The sequence below is a fragment of the Cupressus sempervirens genome, chromosome 2, assembly GCF_028749045.1.
Source record: "Cupressus sempervirens isolate cs-2001-9-10 chromosome 2, ASM2874904v1, whole genome shotgun sequence".
Taxonomy (NCBI): Eukaryota; Viridiplantae; Streptophyta; class Pinopsida; order Cupressales; family Cupressaceae; genus Cupressus; species Cupressus sempervirens.
The window spans coordinates 482,068,792-482,081,160 of NC_143119.1; the positions used below are offsets into that span (position 1 = coordinate 482,068,792).

Below are 12,369 nucleotides of genomic sequence, written 5' to 3' on the forward strand. Positions count from 1 at the left end.
GCTGTTTGTATCTCTCCAAGACATTCGAAGATGAGAGAAATGATCTTGAAGTGTTTTGGAGAAAGCAGTCAAGTCATATAGGTACACAACAATGCTTTCATTGATTTTGAAGATTCTTCAATGAATACTTCCAGTTCTAGTTTGCAAATGTATCCATTACACTGACGTTGAAGGCATCCACTTCAAGCTGTAAGCGGATGGCCTCTACGAACTCTGGGACTTGCACTTGCATTCTCATGAGGGGATTAGAGGGACTTGCTTCCATATTAGAATGAGATTTTATCCCCAATTGCATATGCAAGTAATTGAGACATTGCATATGCCACTTAGAGAAATAGAAGAAGCAATCTGAAATATACAAAACTGTAGGATTTGATCAATACAAATCCACAAAACCCGAAGAACACTTGTATGCAAGAACCTATCACAGAGAAGAAAAAAAGATGAATATGCTTTGAGAATATGAAAAATATATTATCGGACTGAAAAAGATGAATGAAATTTACAATTGATCAATCCTTATAGGAGATCGAAAAGCCTAAAAGGGAAACCCTAAGAGGTAAATGACGTTTAATAATTACTATTTAATTATTAAATGGAAATGCAACTGCATAAAGGAAAGTCTTAAGAAGGGAGTAACGGTAATTTAATAAATGAAATTAAATTAACCCTTTACTCTAACACCCCTCTTAAGATGAGCAACAATGCAGCTACAAACAATGCATGAAAAAGCAAGGAAACTACAATGCTGAAAGCAAAACTTGGGTCCCGACAACAAGGCCTGATGAGGTACCCAATCACAACCAAATTTCTATGAAACGGAGAAATAGAGAAAACTTAGTGGGAAAACCCTACTCCAAAAAGAGATAGAAAAGGATGCACAAATGAAATATCTCAAGAGACTCTGTCAAGACCATAAGTACAATGAAACCCCCCATGATAGAGGCTTGAGAGTGCATAGCCCCCCCAGAATGGTAGATCTTCAGTGCCAATGAACATACCAATGTGACTCCAATCTGAACGAAACAAAGGTAGTGGACAAGGAGGGTGAAACCCCTGAATGTAAGGTGAAACTGGAAGTCCTAGCTAATGCTTGAAGGAGAATGCATGAGAATCTTGAAATGGAATCTCCAATGGAGGTTGGATAACATGTGTGCTGAATGTGTCATCCGAGAGATGTGTCCTCTGATATATCCTCAACAACTGTAGTAGGTGGCTCAATGATTGGAGCTACAATGGTAGGCAATGCTAAAGAGTAATCTTGTGCAATGGATGGAATTTGAATAGGAGGTGGAGGTGTAGAAGTCACAATATTGGTTTTAGGAACAACACATAAGTTCAAGTGACCTGACTTCACCTCAGTAGTCTCTCGTCAAGGAGAGTGAGTATCCGATAGTGGAGATGGTGGACCAAAATGAGAGAATGTGTATAAGAATGAGCAACAATCCCTGTAGCAACAATATTGCCTATCTCACTATCTCTGATGTGCACTGAATCTTGTGCAAACTCAACTGCCTTCCTTGGCTCACTGTGTGTAATATAATAAATAGAGAGAAGGTTAGAGGACAACGATGGAACACATAGTACATCATGAAATGTACCATCATCAATGTCAATAGAATCTTTTCCACATATAGTCATAACAGTGTTGTTCCTCATCAAAATGTGTGGAGTAGGAGAAGCCTCAAAAGAAGAGAACAAATCCTGAGAAAATGCCATATGGTGTGAAGCATAGTAACGAGAATCGCCCAAAAATCCCCTGAATCGGTGATTCTGCGACCAGATTCATGCTGTGCGATTTTTTTTGCATCGTGTATCGGTATCGCCGATTTCTGGGCCATGAATCGCCTGAATCACCGATTCAAGCGATTCATGTAAAAAATTGCCAAAATCGCCTTTAAAAATCGGGTATGAATCGCCCGCGGCATGTAAAAAGGGAAGTTGAAATTTTTAAAAAAATCACTTGTTTTTTTCACTTTGTTTTTGACCTATTCTCTTTGTTATAACCCTAAAGGGCCTTCTATTCGTTAAGCATGAGTAGAAGAGAGGAAAAGTGAGAGAGAAGAAGAGAAAAGAAAAGCCATAGGTTTCCAACCGGCAAGAAGGAAGAGCACCAAAGAGATCAGCAGGCCATTTGGGGAGCCCATCAATTGCTTTGGGAGCATTAAGGAGCCAATATCAACACTCCTCAACTCATTTGCAAGAGGTAAGTGCTTAATTTTTTCTTGCATGTTAGTGTATTATGCATTTTTTGTTAAATTTTTAGTGTATTATGCATTTTTTGTTAAATTTCTATAGTTTTCAAAAATTTTAGTGTAAATCTTGAATGTTCTTTATTTTTACTAAGTTGCAAGCTAGGGTTTGTTGTTTTTTAATTTTTATTAGCTTCGAACTTTGATATTTTACATAAATCTTTTTATTGCAGCAGCCTTTGCTCTCATTTTTCGCAAATTCCAATGGGTAAAAAAGATGAATGTTGGAAATATAATGAAGAGTTTCCTGGAAGAACCAAATATCAAACAAAATGCATGTTTTGTAAAGAAAAAATAACTTCCGAGGGTATTTATAGATTGAAATTCCACATTGCTGCAATATTTGGACATGATGTTACAGTTTGCACTCACCAAACTCCTGAGGCAAAACACACTTGCTTAATAGCATTAGAAAAAATTGAAAAAGACAAAGCAAATAGGAAAATGCAAGTTGAAGGGTTAAGGGGTATTAGCTCCCATGTTCCCGCATCCGCAGCCGCATCCACATCTGTATCTGCATCAGCTTCCGCATCCGTAGGTTGTGTTGGAGAGGGTTCTTCTAGGCCTCCTTTTTATCCTAGTTCTTTTGCTTGTGCTAGTGCTAGTGCTAGTCGGTCACATATTGAGACAAAGTCCCACACCAACCTATTGCAGCCTAGAGTGCGGAAAAACAGAATGGATAGTTACTTTGTGCCCCGCACTACTCCTGGTTCCCAACCCACGCTTGAGGGCATGGGTTTGAACAAGGAGATTCACGATGCTGCCAGATTGGAGATATGCAAATTTTGGTACTTTTGCAACATTCCATTTATTGCAGCCAGGTAATTGATTCTTTTTTCTTTGTTTTCTTTAAAGTTAAAATTAAAAGTAAAAGTAAAACTTTAATTATATCTACTTGTTTTATAATTTGAGTCTTTGACATCTAAACTTTTATTTGTGACAGGGCTCCTTATTGGCAGAATATGATAGATGCGGTTGCTATTTGTGGTCCAGGGTTTAAAGCCCCAACTGAGGCTGAGTTGAGCGGATACCTTCTGGATGAGATGGTAGAGGACATGAGGGTTGACCTCGAGGAGAACCGAAAGGAATGGATTGCAAAGGGTTGCACCATCATGACTGATGGTTGGACCGATAGGAGGAATAGAACACTCCTCAATTTTCTTGTATCTTGTGGAGTTGATTGATCATTCTACTTTCCTACATACATAATTGTAAATTTTGATTTGTTGAATGCTAATTCGTTAATGATCCATTTAATATTATAATTTGTTGTTTTGTTACTTGTAGGATATACCATGTTCATAAAATCCATTGATGGTTCCGCACATGTGAAAAATGCCACATATTTATGTGAGGCTATTGAGGAAGTTGTAGCAGAGGTGGGGGAACAAAATGTGATCTAGGTGGTGACGGATAATGCAGCAAATTATGTTGCAGCAAGTAAACTTATAACTTTTCAAGTTTTGAAAATAAATTTATTTGAATTTTCAAATTTGAGTTTCTAATTGACTTAAAATTGTTGTAGGTAAACTTTTGATGGAGAGGCACCCCACCATATTTTGGTCCCCTTGTGCAACACACTGCATTGACCTCATGTTGGAGGAAATTGGCAAACTTGAGTTTGTCAAGTCATGTGTGGAAAGGGCAAAAAACATATGCGAATTCATTTATAATCATGCATTTGTCCTTAGCACAATGAGGAAGTACACAAAAGACAAGGAGTTAGCTCGCCCAGGTATCACGAGGTTTGCTTCAAATTTCATCACCTTGCAATGTTTGTTGACATCAATGGATGGATTGAGGAGCATGTTTGTTGGGCAGGAGTGGATTTGCTCTTCCTATGCTACGACCACTGTAGGGTTAGATGTGGCGGATTGCATATTTGATGAGGATGGTTTTTGGAAACCCGCTAGAGAAATCCTTAAGGTAAATTTATTGCAATTTAACATATAGTATTTTGCTTTTACTTTAAGTTATATTATTTTATATTTAAGTTTTGACTCAAATTTTTTGTTTTACTTTATATGTAGGTCACTGAGACCCTTGTAGCTTTGTTACGAACTGCTGCTGGGAGAAGCCCTCTATGGGCTACATTTATGAGGGCATGGATAGGGCCAAGGAGGCCATCAGAGCCCAATATGCAGGAGTGCAGGAGAGGTATGGCCCCTATTTGGGACATCATCGATAGGAGGTGGCAGAATCAGCTCCATCAACCCATCCACGCAGCAGCTTACTATTTGAATCTGGCATTTCGTTTCCGTCCTGAGTTCAAGGTGGATGTCGAGGTTCTCACTGGCTTATACATAGTGATTCAGAGATTGAGTAGCAATGAAAATAGCACTGTTGCGATTGTTGAGTTAGACCAGTTCAACAATAAGGAGGGGCCACTTTTCTCTGGTAGGATGGCCATAAATGCTCAGACAACACTACAGCCAGGTAAAAATTAAATAATATATTCAATGTTCATGAATCTAGATTCTAAACTTAAAGTTGATTATATAATGCATTAATTTTAGAGTTGTAATTTGTAAATGAGACTAATTGTTTTTGTTTTTTCCTTATTTCAGATAGATGGTGGCAAATGTTTGGGGCCACAACCCCAAACCTTCAAAAAATTGCCATCCGCATTTTAAGTCAGTTGAGTAGCGCTTTTGGATGTGAGTGCAGTTGGTCCATGTTCAAGCACATCCACTTGAAGAGGAGGAACGGGTTGACAGTGCAGAGGTTGAATGATCTTGTCTTTGTCCATTACAACCTTCGTCTTAGGATCAGACAGATTTTGGGCGTTGATTCCTCTTCGATCATTCTGGAGGAGATTGATCCAAAATCAGAGTGGATCACAGAGACCGTGGACCCAATCTTCATTGAGGAAGACCGCGCGTGGGTTGACCAGGTGGATGTAGAGGCTGAGGTTGAGGCTGCAGCAGAGCTAGAGGATGATGATGAGGATGATGAGGCTTGAGTTGGAGCCTTGTTTTTATATTTTGTTTACACTGTATAGATATTGATAGTGATACTGAATCACTGATAGACATATGTTTCAAACTTTCATGGATCATCATCTTAGATTTATACATACATTTATGATTTGATGTCTTATAGATCTTCATGATTTCATCTTACTGATTCTATGATTTGAATCACTATGATCATTTGATTTTTATTTACTTCAGCTAGCATACAATTTACATTTTAGTACATAATGATAACATAGTTGTGTATGTGATGGATTTAATGTTTCATGTTTATGTATGTTAGATTCTATTTGATGATGTTATAGTGTTTTTAAGTTATATTCAATAAAGGGTGCATGAAATAAGTCTTAAATTGTTAAAATCTTTACATTTAAAGGGTTTTTTCAAATTTGCCGATTCATCGCCGATTCACTGGCGATTCACACCCGATTCACGATTCGATTCGGCCATGTCGATTTCGATACGATTCCGATTCACATTACTTTGGTGTGAAGCACTTGAATCGAGTAATCATCTAGAAGAATGTTGAGTAGTAGTTGCACATAGTGCATGACCCTTTCCATATCTTTACCATCTGATTGAAATGTTGATGATGAAGAAGATCTGTGAGCAGTAGAAGGAATATCAGTGTAGCTGTTCTGAAGGAGAGCTATCAAATCTGAAACTTGTTTGGCATAGCCATTTAACTTCTTTTCATAGCAACATGACTTATCATGATTGGGCTTATTACAATAAGCACACTTCAGTCTTTCTGGCTTTTGTTTATCCCTTAGGAGGAGGTGGGCCTGATGTGATGTGAGGGCTAGACTCAATTTGAGACTCTATAGGATGTGACTTCTGTTTCTTCTCCTTTGTTCCAAAAGATGGCTGAGCTACCAATGCATAAGTTTGTGAGCCTATGAGAGAATCCAATTGAGAGAGCTTAGCTTGCTCTCGAGTAAATGATCACAAAAAACCTCAAAGGATGACATGGTAAATATAGTACCCAAAGTATCCTTGGTGGAATAGAAGGTAGAAGCAAAAATCTTAAAGTTTCCATGAAGCTTAGAAAGAATCAGGTAAATGCACTTAGTGTCAGTCTTGGTTTACCCACAACCCTACAATAAAGATCTTTGTTGTTTGAACTTCATCAAAAAGTCCTCAATGGAAGGAAAAGAATCCGGTACAAGAGAGGTAAGCTTTGCCTCAATCTGAAGTACTTTGAACTCATTCACTGTACCAAACAAGCCGCAAGCTTGATCCACATAGCTAGAGGGGTATTGCTCGCATCAAGATGAAATTGTAGATTGTCAGATACTTGTAAAGGAATCAATCCCATTGCCTTATCCATCTTGTTCTTGTGTTGCATGACCTCAAAAGGCCTCTGTAAAACTGGCTCCACTGCATCGAAATAAAACCACAACCCTTTTGATCGGAGAAGCTGTGTCATCAGGGACTTCCATGTGTGTAGTTACGAGGGGTCAGAAGTTCTAGACAAGAAGAGGTCTTGGCCATTGTTTTATAATGTGTTGGATTATTTTTTGAAAATGTTTTGGTTTATTGATGTAAATAACAAAAATAATAATACAAAACATCCCCCACAATGCAAAAAACCGAACCCTAACTGCTAGAAAGAATGCATATACAAGAAAAGAGCAAAAAAGCTTAAGTTTGAGAATCATATGTACCTTTGAAAGCATACTGATGAAGATAACAAAGAATTTGAATAGTGCTCAAGAAGAGCTTTCCGACGCTTCTTTCGAATCAGAAAACGGAGCTAAAATGAGCAAGTTATCTCCCCCAGAAGATAGAAAACATCATCTGACTTCAAGTTAAAAAACAAGTACCAAACTGAAAAAAAATCCAAAAAATACCTTCATCATCATGTTCATCTCTGAATCAGCTTTCCGACGCTTTTGTTGGATCCAAAAAACGCTTTCGTATACTCAAGTTAGAGAGAAAAAACCAATAGGGCCTCCGTAGCAAAAGGTAAAAAAGAGAGAGAAGGGATTGACTCTGGCCTCTGGCCCTCCCATATGACCGCGAGCTGGTGGTTGAGCGGAGTGGTGGTGGAGGGTGGGCGGCACAGCTGGCTGGGGGGGCGTGCGGGTGGCGGTTGAGAGGCGCTGCAGAGGCAAGTCAAGTGGAGGTGGGCGTGTGGTGATGGAAAACTGATGATGTCACCATGGTGGTTAGAGAAACCATTGCGGTTAAAATAATCGCGTTTTAATTTTTTCTGTAGTTTTAAATTTTCTTGTGCCTCGGAGTGCCTGCCAGAGGCCGTATGGCCCTGGTATGCAATAAAATTTGCTTCCTAGTCAATGTTGTCCAAAATCGACAAATTTTATATGGAAATAGGGTATTTGAAATCTTCCGAATCCAACCGTGAGGTCTATTTGGCTTCAAAGTGCTCCAAATTTCAGAGACCCCCCAATTTTCACAAATAATACACAAAAACAACCAAATCTATTTTGTCAAATCCTCGTTTTTCTTTTTCTCCAAATAAGAACAAGCTACGACAGGTCAAGCTTTGATACCATGTAGGATTTGATCAATACAAATCCACAACACTTGAAGAGCACCTACATACAAGAACCTGTCACAGAGAAGAAAAAACAAAGAGGCAAGGGTTTTGCTCTAAGAATATGAAAAATATATTATCAGATTCAAAAAGATGAATGAAATTTACAATTGATCAATCCTGATAGAATGAGATCGAAAAACCTAAAAGGGAAACCCTAAGAGGTAAATGACATTTAATAATTACTAAATAATAATTAAATGGAAATGCAAGTGCATAAAGGGAAATCTTAAGAAGGGAGTAAAGGTAATTTAATAAATGAAATTAAATCAACCCTTTAACAAAACAAATGCAAATCTGAAAATGGAAATGATGACACTTGCATACACAACATAACAAATATATACAACAAAAACTTTATGAAAAATAACAAGGAATATACCCTTTTATCAAGAGGCAAGAGAAGAAGTCGTTTTAAGCACTTGTGAGAAATCTGAAAATGCAATCAAAGAGATTTCTTGGATTTAGATTGCAAGGTTAGTTAAATACTTTGAATCTTGATTTGATCCTTGCAAGAGATGAGTCAAAATTTGTAGCTTGCTAAGTGTAGGAAGTTAGAGCAAAAAGTCATGTCATTTTAGCAATTGTTTTGACCAGGCAACGTGCAACATGCAAAGAATTTGAAAAATGACGTCCAAAGCATATCAAGTAATTTAGAAGACTTCAATGCAAGTTAGGAAGGATAGGAAATGCTTTCAAACTTACCTTGATCCAAACACTTGTTGTTTTAATGGTGCAAATTGTTCAAAACTAGGGCGTTTTTGAGCAAAAATGGTTCCTAGATGGGTTGAGAAATGAAAAAAACATTCAACAAACTCCATTTTTGAGTAGCCTCTTGGGTGGATATTTTGCAATTGACAATTTTGGAGAAAATTCAGTCGCAAAATATGATGACCAGCCACAGCGTGTGAGACAAAGTCTCTCCTACATTAAAGGGAAGGCTCCCCCTTCTCATCGTTCCTTGGATCAACTCAAGGTAAGCAAGAAGTTGAGAGATTTTGAAAGGGGTTTTACTAATATTCCTTCCTCTCAACTTTCAGGAAAGAATCTACTTACCAGTGGAGTGAGTAATGGGCAAGATGAAACCTCGAACTACACTTCTATCTAAAATTGTAAACGGTGATACTAATAAACCTTCACTAATTCAAAGGCTAACTGAAAGCGACCAGTTTGGCTCTGAGTCCTATTTTAATCTATTCTATAAGAAAAGCCTTTACCATTGGGGCACAAAGACTTCCAAAAGTAGGGAATTCTAACGATTTTTCATGAATTTGAGATGGTAATACAAGCTACAGTCAAAGTTCTCAGTCTATGTATCGTCACAATCGCTCCCAGTCAAAGCTTCAGCTTTGTTTGCTTCTTAACTCACTACGCTCTATTATTGAACACACAATAATAACATGAATCAAAGACAATAGGTACAAATTATAGTCAAAGCTTCTAATTTGTTCTATCACAATTGCTTCCAGTCAAAGCTTCAAACTCAATTACTTCTTTTATTCACTTTTCTCCCAAATTCGTACTATACAATCAAAGTTATGCTTGCACAAATGTGTCAGAGCTTTCTTGCATACAACAAAAGATGATTTTTACAAGAAGGGGGCACTCCTTTATATAGGCAAAGAAGTTGAGAAAAAAGTGGAGGAAAAAGTGGGAGCAACTCAACCAACTTTGACCTGGTCTAACTAAAAGAGAAATAATAGGGTCACATGTAATTACACATGCAACTCGGATTGCATCTTTTATGCACATGTAACTTGCATTACATGTAATTACACATTCTCATGTAATACATCCTCTTCAATTACAAACATGAAAAAAGAAGAAGACAGAAAAGAAGGAAACAATCTTAAGGATTTTTCTGAAGGGCCTTGTACTTGGCGATGCTATCTTGGATGATAACAGGATTGAGAGTTCCTATATTTTGTGCCATTGCATTCACCTTGATAAACCTGGTGTTGCGTCTTTTGATAGCTTGACTCTCTTTGATGAATTATCCGTTGTCATTTGAAAACTTGGCGTGATCAAGCTTTTCTTGTTCAAGTTATCGTGAATTTTCCTTTGTAGATTGACACATTTTGGATAATTTGACACTTTGAAAACCTTCTTGACGATATTTGGATGTAAACTTGAAATAACTTTCCATCGACACCTTTAACTTTTTTTTTTTTCAAGTAAAGTGTTTGGTGCATGGGAATGCGTGCAAATGGAAATTGCTGATTTCCAAAACATAACTTAGGGTTTTCAAGGCGTTATTACATGAAAAATGAGTACATGTAAGTGCAACATGTAATGGGAGATGAAAGGTGAAATGAGATGCGAATGCGAATGGTGGATGCACTTTACATGCAAGTACGAATGGAGGATGAGGTGCAAAGCATGGAAAGATGCGGAAACATGTATTTGTTAATGAAGACTTAAATGCATATGGAGAGATGGAAATGGAAAATGGAAGAGGGATAATGAGCTTTATAGTCATCTTTGGTGAAAAGATGAAGTCAAAGTACATGGAAGATGAAAATGACAACTTTTTGACTTCTCAAAAAGTGAATTTTAATCAAAATCAGACCTTTTGGATGCAATTACATGTAAAACTTTTTGTGTAATTGTGTCATGCAAGTCAATGCGAAAACTGAGATGAGTGAAAAATGGAAGCGAAAAATGGGATTACACGCATGTGTGGATGGTGAATGAGATGGAAAACATGTAATCACATTTGTTAGATGAGATGTGAAGTGTTGCGACATGGAGGATGGAAATGGAAAATGATGATGCTTTCGCATAAAGTGAAACAAGTTCTTGGGAAAGAACTTGTGACTTCTCCAAAGTGGAGAAAACTGGCAAGCAAGCACACAACACAAAAACTCAAAAGAAAAACGTACCTTTGGTATATGACTCAAACATGTCAATATGCAAATAGCTTTAAAGTGCAAATTCAAATTTGGAATTTGGGGAAATTCCAAAAGTGTGAAAATGAGAGTTTTCAACATTCTTAAAGGCAAAATGCACTTTTCATGGTATATATATGGACAAGTGTGCAATAACAAGCTATAATAAGCATGGAAATAGCAAGATAAACATGAATTGATGAACAAGCATGAAAATGTCCACTTATTTGGAGGTTGTGAGACAAAATAGCAAGTTTTATAGACTTGAAGACCAATTCTCCTTCAAATCCAGATTTTCAAACAACTTTTGGACTTTTTCCGTACTTGTATCTAATGGACATTCAATGGTAGAATTTGTCATGAAAAGGAAAAAACCATGGTCTCCAAAGACAATAACATGCATTAAAACTCAAAAAGAACCCCTCTTGATCCAAATGTATGAGCTGAAATGCCATTTTTTGAGTTTTTTCAACAAAAACACGACTTTTTAATGCAAAAATCTGGGCTGTTTTTGCAAAAACATGGCAAAAAAATACATGTTTTTGAGTCATTTTTGACCTGTGAATGAAAAAAAAACTTCTCCAAAAGTATATGCATGGATCAAAATGCAAAAATGTGACTCCAAAATGCAAAACAGTGTATAAAAACCCCGATTTTTTTGGCGTTTTTAGCAAAAACGTGATTCATAAAAGACATGAAATGAATTTGTTTTTGGTTTCCAAGTGCAAAAATGTGGGCCAAGATGCATTGCAAATGATTGAAGATGCCAAAACGCCTCTTTTTCTTGCAAAAACGTGATTTAAAAGACTCTAAATGGATTTATTTGAAGATTTTTCCAAAAACGTACCCTTGGAAGGATTTTGAAAAATTGTTTTTTAGCAATATAAATCTATTTTTGATGTTAGAAAATCAATTGCCAAGCAAAAATGACCCTATTGGAGAAGATCTCATGAAAAACTATCAAGTAAATCTCTCACAATCTCCAAAATTGGGTTCTTGGAGGCCCATTACATGTGTTCTCCCAAAATCGGACCTTTTAGGAGCCATTGCACATTCTAAAATATGCCTTGGTTAAAATCGAACCTTTTGGGATGGATTGCATATTTTAAGTGAAATCTCATGTTTTGGATGCAATAACACATTTTAAGTCATAAAAGTCACTTTTAGATGCAATGGCATAAAAAAGGTCCACTTTTGATGACTTTATGCTTTTAAGTTGAACTTTATATGTAGTGGCATGGAAAAGGTCCACTTTTGATGGATTTTACATGTAATGGCATATAAAATGTCCTTTTTTGATGACTTATATATGCAAAGACATGGAAAAGGTCCACTTTTGATGGATTTATGTTTCTAAGTTGAATTTTATATGTAATAACATGTAAAAAGTCCACTTTTAATGGATTTTATATGTAATGACACAGAATGTCCACTTTTGATGACTTCAAGTTACTTAATAAACACATGTCAATTTAAATTCATTAAAATATTACTTAAGTGGGACAAATTATATTTACATATCATTTTAACAATATAACATGTAAACATCGTTTAAAAAGTAATATCTACTAGAGCATTTGATTTAAAAATCAAAACTTAAACTGAACCTATATAGTTATATAATCACTTTAAGTGAAAAATCAAAAAGTAACTCAACTTAAAATTATAACATAAAGTGCACTATAGTCACTTTA

The 12,369-nt window shown here is 36.6% G+C and overlaps 2 protein-coding genes across 7 annotated transcripts in view; both read left to right on the forward strand.

Annotated features, from left to right (window-relative positions):
* Positions 1-12,369, forward strand: part of LOC149573126 (putative ion channel POLLUX-like 2) — a 412,830-nt gene that overhangs the window by 27,697 nt on the left and 372,764 nt on the right. The window lies entirely within an intron of this gene.
* On the forward strand, positions 3,434-5,349 carry LOC149573127 (uncharacterized). Its single transcript, XM_089814309.1, has 5 exons — positions 3,434-3,692; positions 3,778-3,987; positions 4,074-4,178; positions 4,283-4,688; positions 4,820-5,349. Exons 4-5 carry the CDS (start codon positions 4,349-4,351, stop codon positions 5,212-5,214), a joined length of 735 nt encoding a protein of 244 aa, XP_089670435.1. The 5' UTR covers positions 3,434-3,692; positions 3,778-3,987; positions 4,074-4,178; positions 4,283-4,348; the 3' UTR covers positions 5,215-5,349.